The sequence below is a fragment of the Solanum dulcamara genome, chromosome 8 (assembly GCF_947179165.1).
Source record: "Solanum dulcamara chromosome 8, daSolDulc1.2, whole genome shotgun sequence".
Lineage (NCBI taxonomy): Eukaryota > Viridiplantae > Streptophyta > Magnoliopsida > Solanales > Solanaceae > Solanum > Solanum dulcamara.
In genome coordinates, this window is record NC_077244.1 from 67,250,959 (window position 1) to 67,272,716 (window position 21,758).

Sequence of the window (21,758 nt, forward strand, 5' to 3'; positions counted from 1 at the left end):
ATTAACTAACAACATCACAAATTACTAAAATATTTACAATCTAATTCAACAACCCAAATCTAACTTAAGCCCTAAAATCTAAACTATAACTACATTCACTAATTTCACAATCCAATATACAAATGAACTACAACAAACTAAATGTAATCAACTAATTAACTAACTAACAAATGACAAATAAAAAAATTGAATTTTTTATAAGATTTAAGCCCTAACCTCTAGATGAATAATATTCCTAAAGCAGCAGCGGCGAAGGTGGGGGACAGCGATGGAGGTGGGGGATGGCGGTGGGAGGCGGGGCGGCGACGGAAAGTGGTGGATTTGTAGAGAGAAGGGAGAGAGAAGAGAGAATTTAGAGAGAAGGGAAACAGAAAAACAACGTTCTGTTTCAGATATATTTTAATAAAAGTGACGGACAACGTCTCTAAGTCCGTCGCTTTTTTAAAAATATTTGACCGCCCTTTTGACCAAAAACAGATGGACAAAGCGATCCAGTCCGTCGCTATTTTAAATTTTTTGATCAAATCTTTTGACCAATAGCGTGGACTTAGCGATCCTGTCCGTCGCTATGTTAAAAATATATTAATAAATAAAAATAAATACTTGCGATGGACAGAGTAATAATATTTAATTTATAAAAAATTATTTTTTAATAAATATATAAAATATTTATATAAAAATATTATTTATTTTTAGCTTTAAAAATTGCCAAAATAAGTGATGGACTAAGCGTCACTGTCCGTCGCTCCTAGTAAAAAAATAATAATAAATAAAAACGATTGACAACGTCGTTTTATCCGTCACATTTTATTTGCGACGTTGTCCGTTGCTTTTTTTCTGTTGCTTTTTGGACTCTTTTTAGTAGTGACTTTTCATGCTTTCCTTGCACTCAATTCTACCTTCTCGATGAAACCCTTTATATGTTTTCTCATTTTCTGCCATGTTATTGTTTGATTTTTTATATTGACTTAATATTATTATGAATTTTGTTATCTGGTGAAGGTATTGTTTGAAGAATATATTGAACTAAAAGACTAGATAAGTTATCTAGAACGATAAGCATCTATCTCATTCTATTTGAGAATCTTCATCTAAAAAGGTATACTTCATAAGATATATTTATTTTGAGCTTGTGTTTTACTCCTCAATGCAAATACTATATACATAGCCATTTCAATTTTTTTTAACTTATGTGAACATGTAGTCTCTCTATTGGAAACAAAAGGAAAAAAAAGTCAGGATAGACAGACAATCTAGTTAAAAAAGAATTGATTTCATCGAGGTTTGATTCAGTACAACAACCTTTGACAACTCTACGAGGAAATTAAGATGTATACAAATACCATAAAAATAGCACGAGTCGTTTTGCTTTCCCGCTTGTTGTACGTAATTTCATTTGCAATTTAGTTTTCTTCTTGCTGGACCTTCTTCTTTTTGTATTCTTTAATAGATTAATATTGTATAGTTTTGAGTATTCAATACTTTGAATACGTTTTATGTTGTATAGTTTTGAGTACTCCAAGCCCCCTTGCAAGGCATCAAGGGCTTAGTTAAAAAATGACTTCTATAATAACTACATAAAAATATTAGCCATCACATACATTTAATGTTAAATGGGGCTTGCAAAGAACACATGCAACTAATCCGTGATGTTTTTGCAGGGAGATATTGATACAGATGGATTCTTGGGCCATTTTGAGTCATGTTAGTCCACCTAAGAAAGATGACAAATAAGAAGCACCTGAAGAAGGCGTTTGAAATTTTCATAAAAGCCAACATAATATATAGAAATTAAGTAATTAATTAAGGGAGGCCTTAGATGATGAGATTGAGACCTACAATGAAAATGTTATCAATGCTATTATACAAGATGTAGACGTTGACAAGGTCAGTAATATACTAATCAACTTAAATATTGTACTCTATGGCATACTTTTAGGATATTTAATTTTACTATAAATTCAGAAAAAGAAAATATTATTGTCATGCATGATGTTTTATGTGATGACATTTCATTTTCTTGCAGGGTGGACAGATAAGTTACTAAGAGTTCTCTACGAGATAGAAGGCTGACACATATTGGAGGAAGGTTTCAAGATCACTATTAATGAGAACGATAAAATATTGTCAGCTTGAACCTAATATAGGATGGATCTTCACAAGTGAGCAATTAGACTCGACTCGATAAGTAAAGCCAAACTACGATATCTTGAAGAGCAGAACTCAATTTTTGACTTTCTAAATTCTTCTATTTTAACTATTATCTTACCATTTTTTGTTGGTTGTGTGATTTCTTCTCTGAGGGTGGACAAATATCAGGTATTCAAATTTTCAATATTCACGTGTTCTTTGAGTAGTTCAGTTACAGAGAATAATTGTTTAATGACAGAGCATTTCAAATTAAAAATTGTACTCTTCATTCATTTATTTTTTATTTTTCTTGGATTGCATGATGATCTCCAATCTTGTTTTACATTATGTATAAAAGTAGATAAATAGACAGGAAGCCATCAAAGTCTTCTTCTTCTGACACATGAATATATATGACAAGACTATCATTCAAAAATATTTTGGATAAAGCATAACGTCAATTAATCCCATGAATTGTATTGCCTCATTATAGATTTCAGTCTCATTACTTGCATACTTCAGCTATGTTTTTGAGTAGCCTCACTTCTTTTAATATAAAAAAAAATGAAGAAGAAAGAAAAGGGAGATTTGATATTTTCCTCGAAAAAAATGAACGTGTGAAAAAGAAGTAAAAAAGAAGAAAAAAGAGAAAAGGCAAAAGTTGGAAGAAATGTATCGTCTCACCTAAAAGATAAGTTGAACTAAAATATAAAATCTGATATATTGAGACTTGAGGACTATTATCTTTATAATCATTAGGAAATCAATCGATATTAATTATCCTCGCGCGGACAGATTTACTAGTGATGGAAAATTCCAAAGGGCTTGTGGTTTGGCTAGCTCGGATGGGTTTTGATTAGCTCATAGTGACAACTCTACGGTGAATAAAGTTTTGTTTTCTGTTTCAAATCATTTATCATATTTTTTTTTCTAAAGTTATTTTAAAAAAAAATTATTTTAACTTTTCACTTGACATGTGCAAGATGATTAGATTAACTGCTATTTTGAAACATTTTATATATCTTTAATAAAAATATTGTTTGATTATAGTTTTAGCACGAAATTTTAGAAAGTAAAAAAAAATTTTGATTTTGATGGTACACTAAAAATATATAGAATATATCAAAATTTTAATTTTGTATTCTTAAATATATCATGTGAAAAGTCAAAATTAAAAATTATCAAAAAAATATTATTTTTTTAAACGGCCTAAAAAGAAGTAAGACAACAAATTAAAATGCGAGAAATACTAAATATAGAAAATGTACTACTTTTTTTATTAAGCCACAATTTTTTTAATTTTTTTTATGTAAATCAAACAATGTTACACAATTAAAATGTTGATATGTAGGCACATTGTAGCCCAAACGTTAAGAATTATTTCCATTTTAGGAAATTTCTAAATTGGGAAAGCATTCTTTATTTTTGTGCACTACTATGCCCTACCATGGAATCATTTTATCGTTATTATTTTTCATTTGGTTTCGATACGTATATTACTAATTAAAATTTACATTGAAAAGTTTTACATTAGGATAAAACGCTCCCAAATAAAAATAACTTCATATTCAGAGTATTTGAATTCGAGACCTCATATTAAAGATAAAGAGAATAGTGTTATTTGGTGGTAGGTAAAAAAACATGATAAAGATGTTGATATATTTATTTATGGTAGATATAATTCCTTAATTAACATGCAGGCTTTTTTCTGTAAAATTATCCATTATTCTATTAGGGCCAAATTCTATTTTTGAAAAATTTTAAAAATTTAAAAACTGCCCTAAATTTTATATTTTGTAAATATATTCATTATTTATAATCTTGGACTGTGTGGAAGACAAGATGCGTGAAACGCGATTGAGATGGTTTGGGCATGTGAAGAGGAGAGTCCCAGACGCACCAGTGCGGAGATGTGAGAGATTGGCCATGGATGGTTTCAGAAGAGGTAGGGGTGGGCCGAAGAAATATTGGGGAGAGGTGATCAGACAGTACATGACGCATTTACGACTTACCGAGGACATGACCTTAGATAGGAGGGTGTGAAGGACACACATTAGGGTAGATGGCTAGTACATATTGGCATTATTCCCCCTTATCCATAGACGTATTAATGCACTATGATTTTTTGTACTCTGATTTATGTTATTTATGTTACGTATGTTATGTTATCTTATGTTATTTATGGTATTTATGTTATTATCTAACAATATCTACTGTTTTTTTGGTGCTTTGATTTTACTATTGTTTGGACCGCTTTCGTTATCTACTTACCTACTTTTAATAGTCTTGTCTGACTTTTTTCTATGCTTCTATTGAGCCGAGGGTCTTTCGGAAACAGTCGTCCTACATTGGTAGGAGTCAGATCTGCGTACATTTTACCCTCCCTAGACCCCACGATGTGGGATTTCACTGGGTTGTTGTTGTTGTATAATCTTGGACTGAATTTTATACAATTATATATCTATTTTATACATTTTTAATTTGAGTTTGGTCTCCAAAACCACTTCTAAGATCAACAAAAATTTTCTTTCTTTTTCTTTCCCTTTTTTCAGATTCATATTAGTTATATTCATTGTCGTGATATTTTATGGAACATGTTCATTTTAAAATGATAATACAAAAATCTCAATATTTTTAATAGTTTTGAAAACTTATGAGTATAAATTATATTTCTTCAAAAAGTCAAAAAGAATTCCAAATATACTATGGCCAAACACATGGTGAAAACGTCACCCAAGAATAACTTACCAAAACTATTGATGGTTAAAAATATGAAAATAATTCCTTTTTTTCTTTCTAAGGAGATCTTATTCAATTGAATTGAAGTTCATGTAGTCATTTCCTTTTTTTAGGTTTTCAAATCAGTGTCCAATATTTTTTTAAAATTAAAATTAAAATTTTGAGGGTAAGAAATGAAATTACAAGGTGCAAAATCGACCTCTCACTAATAAAGTGAAATTAATTTTTTTGATATTTAGATTGACGCTCGACTAAAGTCAAATTTATGCATCACAGAGCCCAATTTGAAGTGTGGCGCTCCCAATAAAACTGTTTAAGAATAAAATGATAACTATATTGAAATTAGAGACAAATGAACACTAGAAAAAACAAGAACATACTTGATTTTTAATAAAAACAAGATTTTTCATTAATAGAAAAGACTAACACAAGGACAAATTAATATAGATATCCCATTTCAAGGAAAAGAAATTATTTCTTAAATCGTCATCAATTGCTACTTTTAGTTTTCATTATCAAAGTTTTAGCAGCTTTTTTAACTTCAATTTCCTCCTCAACCTCCTTGAGTTTCATGTCTAGATAAGTAAGAAAATGAAGTCTATCATTTTTGTGCATATGATTAGTTTTTTCTGGATCCTCCAAGCATGCAAATAGGAGCAATTCCATCTTCCTTTCTTCTTCATCAATCTTGATAGCAACAGAAGAAAGGAGTTTCAAATTCTCATCCATGTTTGTAGTGCAAATTTCATATCCATTTCTAGCACTATTTATAGTTAAATTAAGTTATATGATGTGGTGTAATCTCTATTAATTTTAGCTACTTCGCAAATTTTTTTCTTAATATATACAATTTATTTGATTTTTTAGAATAGACTAAAAAAGAATAAAGACGTTAGTAACAAATTAATTCAGAATTATTTTTTTGTGTGAAAATAATCTTAGAAAAAATGTTAATAGTGCAAATTTCACATCCATGCACTATTTATTGGTAAATGAAGTTATATGATATGGTGTAATCTCTACAATTTTTAGCTACTTCTTGATTTTTTTTCTTAATATATACAGTTTATTTGATTTTTTAGAATAGACTAAAAGGGAATAAAGACGATAGTAACAAATTAATTCAGAACTCTTTTTGTGTGAAAATAATCTTAGACAAAAAGTTAATAGTGCAAATTTCACATCCATGCGCTATTTATAGGTAAATGAAGTTATAAGATATGGTGTAGTCTCTACTATTTTTAGCTACTGCGCAATTTTTTTTCTTAATATATAAAATTTATTTAATTTTTTAGAATAGACTAAAAAGGAATAAAGACGATCGTAACAAATTAATTTAGAATTCTTTTTGTGTGAAATAATCTTAGAAAAAATGTTAATAGAGTTGTTCAAATATGTTGTATACATTGTATTATCATTCCGAAAGTTAGTTACACGTGCACAGTGCAATGAAGGCAGTGAAGAAGTGTGCACATGGTTAGTTACACAGTGCACATGGCTGCACATGGCAAGCTAGTTGTTAGTTAGAAGATATTTTGTTTGTAATTCACCATGGCTATAAAAGCTGTTGTACAGCTCATTCAAGAGGGTCAGATAAATAAAAAATACTCAGCCTCTCTCTTCTGCTTCCTTCTATGTTTCTTCTCTAGCTTGTAATGGAGTTTTGAGCTCTTAAAGCTCACATTTTATCATGGTATCAGAGCATTCGATGCTGGCTGATTAGAGTTAGATTGATAGAGTTTAGATCTCTATTAGATAATAGCTTGGTTTGTTACTAAATTTTGCAGAAATGGCAATCACAAAGATTGATCAAAACGATCCTCTGTACATTGGCCCTTCAGATACCTCTGGTGCTGTACTGATTCCAATCAAGCTTGTTGGATCCAAAAACTATGGACTTTGGAGTAGGTCAATAAGGATCGCATTGTTGGAAAAAAGAAAGTATGGTTTCATGACAGGTGCCTGCACTAAGACACTATACAGTGAAGAGCTTCATGAACAATGGGAGACTTGTAATGCAGTTGTTCTCTCATGGCTGATGAACACAGTCAGTGATGAGCTTCTCAGTGGTATTGTTTATGCCACAACTGCATTCTCAATTTGGACAGATCTGAAAGAAGATTTGACAAGGTAAATCGCATGAGAATATATCAATTACATAGGGAGATTACTACACTTGCACAAGGCACAAATTTTGTATCTCATTACTTTATCAAATTGAAGACATTATGAAATGAGTATGATGCAGTGATGCCAAGTCCTTGTTGCTTATGTCCTCAATCAAAGGAATATATGGATCACCTGCAACAACTGAGATTAATTCAATTTCTGAGTGGTCTAAATGAAGCATATGATCAGGCTAAAAGACAGATTTTACTGAAGGGAGCTACACCATCTATCAATCAAGCTTATGCTATGTTCATTGAAGACGAGATTCAATACACAACTTGCATGTCTAATGTAGTTGAAAAAACAAATTCGATAATAATGAATGTGAACAAGAGCCAAGGAAGGGAGTATTACAAAGGAAGGAAATGTGAATACTGCCACTTCACTGGTCATACCAAAGAGAATTGCTAGAAGCTAATTGTCTATCCAACTGATTGGAAGCAAAGGAAGAAGTTGGGTTATGAAAATGGTGGAATGAGGAACAATTCTGATAGCCATGGAGGAGGACAGATCACAACAAATAATCTAAGAAACATAGCCAACTCCTTACATGCTAGCAGTCATAGAGGGCAGGAACACTCAGTAAACAATGCTACCAATAGACAATATGATCATTCCCAAATGGCATCAACTAGTCAAATAGAGAATCATCCAATCACAGCCAAAGGATAAACATTCACTGACAAAGAATATAAACAGATACTGGATATTTTGAATAGAGATGTTCAAGAACCTAGACTCAATATGGCAAGTATTGCTACTTGTTTAATGTCAAGAATTCTTTTTCATGAGTGGATAGTAGAATCTTGTCACGCCCCGAGAGGGTACCCTAGGCGTGGCCAGCACTCAGAAACCATTTTTGGCTTCTGAGAGAACCACTTGGTCTCATTTCTTATTTATTCATCAGCGGAAGACTTAAGAATACTAATGTGGGCTTGTCATAATCAAAGGAAAAATAGATAATTCTTAGAAGAAGTAGTTTCTAAGGAGAACTACTCTGATTACATCATCAGACTCTGTCTATGAAGCCTCTAATACTCTTAGATGGTGCCAATGACATGTCCATGGCTACCTCAAAAGAAACATCACACTCAACAATAATAAAAGGATAAGGAGTTCCTTCGAATACAAGAAGGACTCACCAAATAGCCGAAAAGAAATGATCTTCAACGATGCGCCTGTTGAGGATCTCTAATACCTGTATCTGCATCATAAAATGATGCAAGTCGAATGACGTCAGTACGTGGAATGTACGAGTATGTAAAATGGCAGGAAGGTAAGGACAGATATCAAGATACTCCTCTCAATAAAACTCAGCTCAGAACTCAATATCATCTCAACATCAATATGTAATGCAAGTTTAAAATATAATAATAAAAATAATAGTAATAAGCAATGCTTACTCAGTTGGGAGTTTCTCTAACCGACAACCATCACTTATGAGTTAGCGATGATACAACGAAGCGATGTCGTTGCCACATCCATTCAATACCTTGCCAGGGTAAAGGACATCACCATCTTGGATCCACTCATCAAAGTCCTCTTTTTGGGACTCAAGAGGCATAGACTCCATCCTACGCTGGCTACGTAGTTCTGGGATTTGAGTCAATTAAACTCTTACCCAACTCGGTGCTCAATACTACTCCCAAAATATTTGCTCATATTAAACTCATCATCTAGTCTCATTGGACTTTAATTTAAATCATCAAACTCATCTCATTTCATGTTCATCAATCATTATACTTCCAAAAACATCATTTACATCTCATCAAAACATCTTGCTCAAAATATCATTTGCTCAAATTCATTCAAATTCAACTCTTTTGCTCTTTCAAAACTCAATAAAATACATATATAGTATTAATTCATATAACTTCTTTTTATCAATGAAAATAATAAAAAGCCAACATTTTTACTCAAAATATGTGTAAAAATATTCATGAACATCAAATCAATTAGGATTCATGGGAAAATAGCCATGAACAATAATTCCAATAATATGAGAGATAACAATAATAATAATATTAATGCATAAATATATCAAACTCAATAGAAGAAAAATTAATTTATTTAGAATTCAAGATTTGGATAAAACTCAACTATAACTCAATTATAATGAATTTAAATATTGGGCGCATGGACGAACTCAATCCAATGCTATGAAAGCCTTACATATCTTAAATCCGAAGGTTTACTCCGAATTGAAACACTCTTGGACCCCTAGCCTTTTCTTCTCGCCGGAGCGTTTTGTGTACTACCCGGAGTATAAGAATAACCGGAGTAGTATTTTTATACTACTAAAACTAAAACTATATTTGAGAAAAAGCATATAGAGAGAAGAAATGCTTAAGAAAGCTTGATGAATAAAATGAGGAAATAAGGTGGGTATTTATAGGTGGGAAAGAGGGACCTAACAATAAATAAAATAATTATAAAGAAAAATCTGAAAATTTAATGGAATATATTGATTTCATGGATAATTTTAAATGGAAGACAATTTATGTCATGAATGATGTCAAATGTATCTAGATTTTTCCATGGTAGGTAAGATGAGTTCTTTTTAACAGAATACTCTTTTTCGAAGCTGCGTTTGAATAAGATAAATTCCTTATTAGGATTTGGTTTCTTCATAAGAAAATTAGATATGGAAGTCTAGTTTCATATCATTCAAGAATCAACCAATTTGGAGCAACCTACAGTGAGATATTAATTTTCTTCTATAAACACTCAATTCCGTCACAGCACTATATCTTGCAAAGATTAATTTATTTGATCTACTTATACTCCTAATATTAAGATGTGTTCTTCATGAAAGTTGTAGGTAATGATGTTGTGGTTACTCAAAAATTTGAATCACCTAATTTGGACCAACCTATAAAAAGTTATGCCTAAAATACAGAGGCTATATTATTTTCATCGACAATTGAAATACCGACATACAACATTTTAGGGGTTGTTACAAATCTGGTGCATCGCATCATGTCACAGCAAATAAACACTTATTAACAAAGAGTCATGAATTGCCTAAGTCACAGAAGAATCAAGTACATCTACCTACAGGTGATAGAGTAGAAATCAGTCATGTGGGAGAAGTATCTATATTTGACAAAGAAGTGGTGAAGAATATCCTATATGTACCAGACTTTCACTTCAATCTGTTGTCAGTGTCCAAGATCACAAAGGAATTGTCCTGCTTTGTATCATTTTACCCTAATTTTTTTATTTTCCAGGACCTCTTCAGTGGCAGGGTGAAGGGGATTGGTAAGGAAGAAGGTGGTCTGTACATATTCAAGAGAGCGTTGAAATAAAAAGAAATTGTACAATGCACTCAGAAAGTGGTAGCTGCAAGAGCAATATTTCCAAATATCAACCTATGGCACAAGAGACTTAGACACCCATCACAACAAACCTTCAGGTCTTTAAATCTAGCATCCAGCAATAAAAGTAGTGAACTATTAGCTAGTTGTCCTGTTTGCCTATTAGCTAAGCAGCCAAGACTTATTTTTCCTATCAGTAATTCTAAAGCATGCATGAGATTTAATGTAGTCCATATGGACCTTTGGGGACCTTATAAGACCCCTATTTTAGACAAAAAACACTATTTCTTGACTATAGTGGATGACTATAGTAAATTTGTGTGGATTCAATTGTTACAGTTCAAATTTGAGACTATTGTGGCTATCAAAACTTTCCTTCAAATGGTCAAGACTCAGTTTGATTCTAATGTTAAAATTGTTAGATCTGATAATAGAACTGAGTTCTTCAATTCTCAATGTACTGAACTATTTCAAGCTCAAGGGATTTTGCATCAGAGTAGCTGTCCTCACACACCACAACAAAATGGTGTAGAAATTTGATGTAACGTGGGTATTGCAGGCCAATGGTTCATTGATTTTTGTATTTCTTGTTTAATTTTAGACCAAGAACAAGCCAAGAGACTTCGGGAAGGAAAAACTCCGATTCATTAGAGTTCTCAAGTCTTGATTTTGAGGTAGGTGATGGTTTTACATTCCTGTCTGTGCTACATGTGTTTGTTATTGTAATTGATAGTATTGTCTGCATGTGTGAAACTAGAAAAGTATAATAAACTTGGTAAAATGACTATTGTTATCAATTTCATGCAATGAACATGTTACTTGATTATGCAAGCATGTAAAGTATCTGTTGTGGACTGTGATTGTGTTTGTGACTGCGATTTACATATTAGATCGGGTATCACGTTCCGACACATATACATATTGGATCGGGTGTCACGTTTCGACACATATACATATTGGATCAGATGTCACATTTCGGCACATATACATACTGGATCAAGTGTCACGTTCTGACACATATACATATTGGATCGGTTGTCACATTTCGACACACACATACACACACACACAACAGAAACTAACAGTTTGAGTATAGGTCCCATGAGAGGACTATTGTTGATTGTTGTATTGAGATTGACACAATGAACTGAGTAATGCTTATGGAATGTTAATTGGTAATGTGTTTCATATATGCATGTCTTTACTATATTGTAGTTGCTTTTATATGTTTCTCTAACTGGGTTGACCTCGTGATCCTACCAGTACACATACATTTGTCTTTTCCTTGTTGAGTACAAGGCATCTTCAAGCAGCTGTTGACAGACCTCAGCCAGGAAACCAGTGATTGTACGGATTTAAGGGTGAGCCAGATCTTTCAGGCTGTCGTGGATCTATCTTAAGTTCTTAGTCCATCTTTTCGGACTTTAGACTATTTCAAGACTTTTAATGTTTATCATTTCGGGGATTGCATCCCCTATCTTAGAACTTTGTTAGTAGTTTTGATACAATGACTTTCAATTTCTAGGAGATTGACTTCCACATGTTTTGACTATTTTATGACTGCGTTTGAGTATTATTTCCTGAGTTCATGGGAACTCAATTTAAAACTTATATAAAAATTATTTCCACATCTTTTATATCTATTCTATGTTAGGATGTTAGTTTAGGGTATAGTTTTGGTTCTCCCACTAAAGGATTAGTGTGGGTGTCACTCATAACCTGATTTGGGTCATGACATAAGGAGGGCTTATTCAATTGAAATTGAAGTTTAAGTATATTGTCATTTCTTTCTTTTTTTAGTTTCTCGGTCATTGTTTGATATTCATATTAGGATTCAAAAAAAAATAAATTTGCCCCAATTAAATTAAATTCGCACATCGCAAAATCCAATTCTGAGGACGACGTTCTCAACAGAATCGTTCAAGAAAAAAATGATAACTACATTGAATGTAACGACAAATGAAAACTAGAAAAGATTTTTAAATTAAAAAAAATATTTTTCATTAATAGAAAAGACTAACACAAGAACACATTAAGATAGATATCCCATTTCAAAGGAAAATAAAATCATCATCAATTGCTACTTTCACCTTCCATTGTTGAATTTTGAACAACTTTTGTAGCTTCAATTGCCTCCTCAAGTTCATTGATTTTCATGTCCAAATAAACAAGAAAATCAGGTATATCATTTTTGTGTATATGATTTGTTTTTTCTGGATCCTCCGAACATGCAAATAGGAGCAATTCCATCTATTTCTTCTTATTCTCAACTCTCATCTTCCTTTCTTCTTTACAAATCTTCACATCCATGTTTGTAGTGTAAATTTTACATTCATGTCTAGCACTATTTATTTGTAAATGAATTATACAATGTGGTATAATCTCTACTATTTTTAGCTACTTCATAATTGTTTTTCTTAATATAAACAATTTGCTCCATCTTTTAAATAAACTAAAAAGGAATCTTAGAAAAAAAAATTAATAGTAAAAATTAAATAAAGTTGATAAATGTGATTGTAAAACTTTTAATTGTTAAAATTCTTATTTTTTCCCACTTTATCAATTTTCCAAATTAAAAATGAACGAGTTGACCAGTTATGCATATTAAGGGATTGTAATAAGTAGAATAATCGAAAAAGATTTACGATTAAAGAACATCTTCAGTTTAAGTATATATTTTTGAACGATTAAAATTATTTTGATAATTAATTTGTATAATTGAGAGAAGTTTCATTAATTGTTCAATTTAAGTAATCACATAAAAAGCATTTATGAGGGGACATTTAGTGTATACATAGTGAGAAATAAAAATTGAAGAATAAATATATATACTCGGTAATTTAAAATGAGTTCAAGATCCTTTTGTTTTTTTTAATCATATTTGGAAAAAAAAATATTTTCTCTATCGCCATTTTTATGCATTATTTGTTAGTCAACCCTATCTCACTCTTTCTAATTTCTTGATTTTTTTAATAAATTAATAGCATCTATAGAATAGATAACTCGGTCTTTATAATATCAACATCTTTCTATATTTACAAAATACATAAATCCATACGTCTAATATATGTTGCTTTTTTATCCTAATTTATGTGACATCGATGAAAATTGAAAAGATAATCAAATTTTATATATATTTTAAAAATATTTTAAGCTGTTAATTATTTTTATGTAATTTCTAAATATTTTATGTCACTCCCTTTGTTCCAATTTATATGGCACTGATAAAGTTACAAAAGTACTCAAAAAAATTTATATGTTCTTTAAATATTTTAAGTTATTACTTGTTGTAATGTATAGTGCTTTTTATTTCAATTTTCAAATATTTTATGTTACTCTCACTATTCCAATTTATATGATATTGATATAATTTCAAGAGTTCAAATTTTTATATAAGTTTTTAATATTTAAGTTAAAAGTTATTATGATGTATAGTACTTTTTACATAAATTATGAAATATATAACATACTAAAAAGAAGTAAGACAAATAAATTAAAACAAAGAGAATAATAAATTTTCAGAAATACTCTCAGCTAAAAATAGGTATGTCGACGAATAGATGTCTGATTTTAGCCGCTTTTATATGGTAGTAAATTTATTAATAGAATTGTATTAAAATTTCATATTTTTACTCCAAAATTATTCATCCACGCACCTGGTTCAAAACTATTATTAACATTTTATTTTTTTACTTCAAAAGTTCATGTGGCTAAATTATTATTGAATCGGATAAATTATGCGAGATAAACATGTATATTGCGAGTGAATAAAATTATTTTTGGTGATCAAAATGCCAATGGTCCTTCGGCCTATTAGTTTTTTTTGTTTGTTTTTTTATGAAATTTTTACGCCACACAACAATCTACAAAATTCATAACAATAAAAAAATCTTTATCTTATTTTTATAACTTTAAATTAGTATACAAAGTATAATTATGTACAAAATGGAATAATCAATGTATTTAGCAGTGATAATTACAATTTGCCTTCTTGATTTTTCTATGGAGTATGGAGAACTTATTCAATTGAATTTTAAGTTAATATATGTTGTCATTTCCTTGTTCAAGGCAAATGATACCAAAATGCTTTTGAATCTACGTATCCTTAGTTTAAGGCCATAAGATTCAAAAGTCTTCTTACTTTTTTAAACTTCGTGTCAAGTCAAAACAAACCAAACAAAGAGTACATAGAATAAGATTCTCTTTAAAATTGATATCAAGATGAATTACACACATTTAAATGCTATGGGAAAAAATGTCTTAGTTATCTGGCGTCCATATTTAGATACAATACCTTAATAATTAGATAGGTTTACAAATTCATACACCTCAATCTAAACAAACAAACAGGGCCCAAGTCTTTCTGATAGTAGGTAATTGTACTGTACTCATGCTGAAGATTGGATCAATCATAATTTTTTATATATGTTGTTGGCAGAATAATAGAAAATAACAAACAAGATTCAACAAAACAACATTCTTTATCTAAAACAGAAGAAAATTTCTTTAGAATGTCAGATGTATAACACAAACTAAAATAGATAATTTCCTTTCTGTGGATGTTTTTATTATGCAATAACACACACCCTCCCCCTCCTTTCATTGCCTCGCCAAATACAGGTATTCCATTTCATCTTTCATAACCCAGAGTGATATAATTAACCTAATGTCAGTTTTCCTTACAATGTCGTGTATCACCACTGGTTCGATACATATTGAGTCAAATCTAGCAAGAGAGAGTAAGAGCCCGTTTGGATGGGCTTAAAAAAAGTAACTTTTATGTATGAAGTACTTTTAGAACTTTAAAGTGCTGAAAGTTATTTTATAAATAAATAGTTGAGTGTTTGGATAAAAGTGCTTAAATGAGGAAAATTATGTGAATTTTAGGGTTAAAAGAATAAAAAGGGTAGTTTGGAAATTTAGTTAAAATATAAGGGATATAAAAGTGATTTCCATGGTCAAAGAAAATGACTTTAAGCACTTAGAAAAAAAAAAAGTTAGGAATCCTAACTTTTCATTTTTGACTGACTTTAAGAACTTTCTGGCTTAAAGTTAGCATTAGGCAAACACGTCCAAAAGCTTAAAAGGGGCTTTAAGTTGGTCAAAAGCCAATCCAAACGGGCTCTAAGTATCTAAAAGCAATGTTGTAATACCTTATTATGTTTTTATACAAATAAGAAGATTACTCACCAGGGAAAGAGTGAATAGCAGGCAGTTGGTCCCTGCAACAGCACTGTTTATAATATTCTATGACCACATGTATATGGGGATAATATACATGCTAAAACATTATAATTTCTTCAGCTCTTCCTCACTTCCCAAGCAAAACATGATTTATGAAGAACTGCTTATTTCCAGCAGATAACATTAACCTACTTATTCAAGTTCTGCATATGCAACTAATACTAGAAAGGCTGCTACCTCATTCAATTTCTCTCATTAATAGACCTGCAATGAGCTTTTTTCCAATCTACACGCCAGTTGCTTCCATAATGATTTTCCTACAAGTTAAAATTTAATATGTATAGTATTTTATGATGTGTCATGTATCACTTTTACAAGAAACTTCCACTTTCTATTGACAAGGCATACTTGCACTTTTATCAGTACTAAATGGAGAATGACTGAAGTGTAGACCCAAACTTTTCCAGCATCAATATTCATTTCACAAGAATGTCTATTTGTGTGTGTAACAGAAAAGATACACTTGACCTTCCATATTATCAGTATTTACTGAGGGGAAAAATACACTTGAAATCTTTCTTTGGCTTTCTTTCTTTCTTTCTTCTCTTTTGGGGCATCCTCAAGACCTTCAAGTATATAACTAGGAACTTGACCATTAAACGCATCTCAAAAGCAGGAGCGGATTTATTAGGTAGATTTTGGTGCACATGACCCCACGATCTCTCCGTAAAACTAGGTATTTTATGTACATTCTTTCAGAATTGGTATAATATTATCTGTTGGCACCCATACTCCAAGAAGATTGAATGGTGCACTTAGTTGAATGTCGAATTATTTACCTAAAGGAGTAGGAATCAATTCCCACTTAATGCATTTTTTCCTCCTTTTTTTTTTTTAGTGATGCAACCATGTTCTAGAAATTCTAGATCAGCCTCTACTCAAAAGTGTTCATGCTTTAACAGGCATTGATCAACGTGTACAAATAAGTACAATCACCCAATAAGAAGACATTCTTAAGCAGTCTTAAACCTCAAAGGATAACATGGTAAATGTCAATAAGGTCTTCAGATCAACACAGTCGATATATTCAGCCCCTCTAATTTTTTAAGACCCAAGTACATTTTTTTTAATAAAGCAACTGAACCTCGTCAGACTAGTAACTAATAAATAATCATAATCAAACTAAATCCTGTATTATCAACAATGTAAAAATGCACAATCAGAGAAATGAAAGATTACAAAAGGCCCCATTTTGAAAAGACAAAGCTGGATTAGTAATACTGCACCTTCAGTTTAAGAAAAGCATCTATATGGACTTCATAAACATGCAAGTTTGGGGACTCAACATCTGAACGCTAAATCCTAAAAGTACAAAATATCCCAACCTGTTAACATGGAAAGAGAAACATAGATAAAAATACAAGTCTCCCTGAAAAAAAAAATCAAAAAAATATTGTCTTTCCAAGAGATCCAACTGTTAAACTTCACACTGAAGCAACAATATTTATTGATTTGATTTTGCTTTCAACATGACATGTCTGCAAATCATGATTAAATCTTCAGAGAGCGAAGTGTTTCTGCTGCAGAAATTTGACTATCAAGCAAATTGACACTACATATACAACATGATACAACTACACCAGAAAAGTGTACATCCTAAATTTAATAATTAAAAACCGAAGCTGATTCTGGATTCTAAAGAAGCAAAGCTCTTGCGAATTTCCATAAATATCTACACATAAAGAAGAATAGGATATGGAGGACTGAATTACCATGTCTAAACTGCATGCATCTAAGCAAACTATTGCCTATATACTATAGTGGAACTTTCTTCTTCTCATTATTGATCTTTCATTGAGCATGTGCATTTCTTCTGATGCTCCGTAAGTTCCTGCAGGATTAGATTTCAAAAATGAAACCCACCCCTTGGATAGAATTGTGACAATTCTTTTAAGTACATGCTTCACTAGACCAGTAACTACCATTAATCAAATCATGTGACATAACTATTTTGAAAGATCTCATAAAGTAATAACTCGAATGTAATTAATCAGAAACTGGAAGCAATTTCTATGCAGAAATGAACGACCAGCTAAGAAATTGCATGGGGCTGGCGTTGACTCACTTTTTCTGCTGACGTACAGAAGCTAGGAACCATGTGGTTGTTGTTTCTGAGGTTATAGACGGAAAAGATTTGACTACGCCACTAAATTTCTTTTTGTACAAGTTATTTCATTTTGTCTAACTCACTTCCTTTTCCAGTGAGCTTCAGGATATTCAATCACTGGAGTGAATTCGTGAATTACCTGAATCTGCCTCTGCAGAAACTTGACGTATTCAACTGCTTCTTCCAACATGTCGGCTGTGTTGGTTTGCTGTGGATGGAAAAACTCGATGTCAGTCATGAATTGCCTGAAGTACAATAAGAACAGCACAGACAACTAGAGATAAATCAACCTTTCTAGTTCATCCCAAATCTGCCGAGATTTATTATCTTTTTATTACTAACCTTAGTTTCACCAGTTCATTCTTAATCAAAGAAAATCAAATTTTACCACCATTAAATATCACATTATTGTAAGATAGATTTTCTTCTTTGTTCTGTACCTTCTTAACTGCTGATCATCATTAACCACATACATGACATCTTGTCCAGCACAAAAATATCCAAAATGAGCAAGGCAATGTTTCTTAGTGAAGTCAAAACACTAAGGATCACATAGACATTTATAAGAAGTAGGGATAGATCAGGACATCAGCCAAATTAACATTGAGGTCTAAAAGAAGTTCAACGGCTGCAGGCTCGACAAATGATCTGGAAGTGAAAAGGTGTGTGTGTGTGTGAGAGAGAGAGAGAGAGATAAATAGATAGATAGATAGATAGAGAGAGAGAGAGAGAGAGAGTAAAAGGTATAAAGAGAGAAGAGTGAGAGAGTTTGAGATATTAAAGAGGGGGGTGCTGTACTACTCAAACTCTAAGATATCTTGAGAGGCCAAATCTAAGCTATCGTATTCTCCAATCTTGAATGTCCGTCAATGGAAGGACATTTTAAATTACTTCTCAAATCTAAAATATTTTGGTATGCATTCAGGCGGAAAAAGCATTTTGGTGTGCATTCTATAAAGAAGCAGGAGAATGCTCTCTTTGCTCTTACTATGATAAGAACTCATTTTTTTAATTGAGTAGGTAAAGACTCATTTATACACTTAGAACAAACATATATGGATTCTTTAACCCAGATTTAAATTATACATCAAATCAAGATGTACTTGGTCATATTATTGGTCATTGCTTAAAGTTAAGCACTTGATCCATTAGATAAAAACTCATTTTTTTTATAAAGTAAGGACTCATCTATACACCTAAAAACAATAACATATATGGATTCTTTAACAAAGACTTAAGAATATAGATCATGAGATCAAGACCTATCTGATGATATTAGTTGTCATATCCTAAGGTTACACAATGATCTATTGGTTGTATCTTTTGAAGTGCGGGAATGTATTGTTGCTTAAATCTGGCTTTCATTTTAACCCACATAGTAATTGATGTTTGACCAAAATACTTGTTTTGAAATGATAATCCGATCGTACTTTTTGGAACTCCCGACATGTTCATCCCAGTGAAGAACATATCAAACAACTTAAGGGTAATCTTCTAAAATATCTAACCAATCAATCAATCTAGTTTGCCTAAGATCTGGCCTTTACTTCAACTGGCAACAAGAGGGTTGAGATTTGACAAAATCGAGTTGGAGCTTTGCTTAGCAAAAACTCAGTTTTTTAATGTTAAATGGCTATTGTGACTTGTGAGTTCATCACAAATGGATTGGGAATAAGCAAAGGAGACATTCAACGAGGATAAACAGAATTTATCTTATTTCCTACAATTTCTAAAGATTAGACTGACTCAAATGATGGTTGAACTTTGGTGAATAGGTAAGAACTAATCTCTCAAATGGCGAGTAATGAGTATTGATCACCCCAATAGAAAGTGGCAAACCATTTGGGAGGGACTCACTGGTATTAAAAAAGTGTTGACCTTTTAACTATGGCTAAAACTTGGACAATTTATTCTTCGAATTTTCTAAAATCATCTTTAAGATTGAATAGTGTTATATAGAATCAGCTGTCAGCAAAACTGGATTCAAATGCCATAAAATATGTTTTATTAGTCCTCATAGCTACTTTTCTTCATGCATTCGGTAGACTCACCCATTAGGACCATTGATGTCATAAAGAAGTTGATTATCAATTTGAGATTAAAGATGGGTGTCTTGTTCATCATTTTTCCTGTAGAGGGAGACACGATACAAGTGTGAAAATCTCAGGTGTCAAATCCCTCAAGCTAGCACAAGTCAAAGCCCTCATGAAATTGCTATTTATGCACAACTTTAAAAGATGTACAAGGAGTTCCCATAAATAACTTACCTTGTCCATATTTGGCACCAGTTCCTGAAGCTTCCTAATTCTGTCACTTATACGGGTTCGACGAACCTTGCACAAGAGAAGTACAAGCGCAACCTTATTAGACTAATGTTTGGTTGATTTAAATTGCCTATAAACACAGGTAATTACAAGCAAAAAGAGAGAAGTGAAAAAAAATGCTTTACCCGCTCCGCTATGCTGCGAGGATGGGTAGCACAGCCACGCTTTGCTCGAACCTTACAAGGCACCAAATCATCCATGAGATTCTCCATTTCAGCATCCAGTGACCCACCAGAACCATGTAACTGCCCCCTTGGCTCTCCCTTCTACAACTCCCAACACAAACAACCATAAGTACGAAAATATTAAAATAAAAACAATAGGGATTCATGAGTGGGAAAAAAATTCAGATGATACACACATTAGACAGACTTGCTTCAAAGTTTATGCACAACAGTTTCCAACAACTACTGGTTGTTAGTGTCATTAACTGGGAGTAATAATTTCTCACCACTAATCTTAAGGAACCAATTTTATTATCCCGATATATTGATCTTTCAGCATACGTTAAATTTATACAATAACCAAAAGACTTGAAGATCAATCCAGACATAAATAATAAAAAGAAAAGAACCATATAGAAAGGCCAACATATGTCGGACTCCCCGACAGTCTGCACATAGGTTCAGACAACACAATCATCTGTATATATTTCAGAAACCTAGGAACACTTTCTTCCAAGTAGAAAGATGGCCTTACTTCCAGGGAAACATAAAATACAATACAAAGGGTAGACAAACCTTTTTAAGGAAAGTCAATTCATGTATCCCATCTCGGATGAGATGAATAATCAAGACAGTGTTAATTTACAAGTAAAAATCATTACTTTTCAAGGTTGAATTAACTTTGGCATATAAAAATTCCAAGCTCACTTTAGGAAAGCAAGGTAGTATGCTAATTTACTAAGCATCTTACACACAATCGAAGAAAACAGCAAGGAATTGCAAAAAGACGCAGGAAAACACAAAACGATCAACGTACAAATAGTAATAGCTCTTCAATAGAACTCATTAAATGAACTAAAATCCAAATGATTAGCATAAATTCTTCAAATATATCCAAGCAGACAGAGATGGTGGGTTCAAGCCACGCCCCCCCCCCCCCCCAAAAAAAAAAAAGTCGAACTTTTGGGTAAGATGGTAAACTGTATACTAACCAACTGGGATGATAATTTTCTGGGGGAACTTTCCGAATCAGCGTCTCGGGCTCGCTTAGCGGACGGAGAAACATCAACGGATGGAGAAAGATAGTCCAAACTAGACGGAATTCCATAGTTTGAGAAGTAACCATCAGAGCTGATATGTGAAAGAAACTCCGCCGGAGAACTGTTCTGCCGGAGAAAATTGCTACTGCCACCTGATTCAAACAGACCCGGATCGCCAGGGAACCTGGTAGCGCCACCGGTTTCCAGTTTAAGCTCCGGGAGCTTCTGAGTTGATGGGTGAGGTGGTGGTTTACTAGGTGTGTGTAAAATGGGAGAAGAAGGGTTAAGAATAACTTCGTTCTCAGTGTCGGATTCAAGAAGTGCTTCTAACCATGTCGCCGGAGCTGAACGGAAACGAGAAAGTCCACCACCTCCGGCACCGGCAGTTCCACGTTGCATCGGTGGATTTTTCCGGCGAAAGGTACCTTCTTTTTTTTTCTCTTCAGGTGATTTTTTTGTTGCCGTTTTCAAAGTTTTATTTTTTAAAAAAAAAGGTGAGGTAAAGAAAGAAGATGGAGTAACAG

At 32.3% G+C, this 21,758-nt stretch overlaps 1 protein-coding gene across 5 annotated transcripts; it reads right to left on the minus strand.

Moving 5' to 3' along the window:
* Positions 1-15,254: 15,254 nt before the first annotated feature.
* On the minus strand, positions 15,255-21,758 carry LOC129900845 (transcription factor bHLH81-like). 5 transcript variants are annotated; one of them, XR_008769707.1, is made up of 7 exons: positions 21,187-21,758; positions 20,156-20,296; positions 19,974-20,039; positions 17,846-17,914; positions 17,312-17,430; positions 16,826-16,924; positions 15,255-15,856 (listed from the first exon to the last, which is right to left on the minus strand). XR_008769707.1 is itself a non-coding variant. In XM_055975924.1 (5 exons), exons 1-5 carry the CDS (start codon positions 21,631-21,633, stop codon positions 16,895-16,897), a joined length of 753 nt encoding a protein of 250 aa, XP_055831899.1. In that variant the 5' UTR covers positions 21,634-21,758; the 3' UTR covers positions 16,563-16,894. The 5 variants fall into 5 exon arrangements, 2 of the variants coding, with proteins under 2 accessions (XP_055831899.1, XP_055831898.1); XR_008769706.1 differs by lacking the exon at positions 15,255-15,856 and having other exon boundaries at positions 16,563-16,924; XR_008769708.1 differs by lacking the exons at positions 15,255-15,856; positions 16,826-16,924 and adding an exon at positions 19,758-19,835 and having other exon boundaries at positions 17,413-17,430.

Excerpts from the sequence above, each read along its gene's own strand:
- LOC129900845 (XM_055975923.1), bottom strand. The coding sequence starts at position 21,633 with ATGCAACGTGGAACTGCCGGTGCCGGAGGTGGTGGACTTTCTCGTTTC. Across the intron at positions 20,297-21,186 it reads GAAAATTATCATCCCAGTTG|AAGGGAGAGCCAAGGGGGCA; the intron begins GTTAGTATACAG and ends TGGGAGTTGTAG. Across the intron at positions 17,915-19,973 it reads TGGTGCCAAATATGGACAAG|CAAACCAACACAGCCGACAT; the intron begins GTAAGTTATTTA and ends TTCCATCCACAG.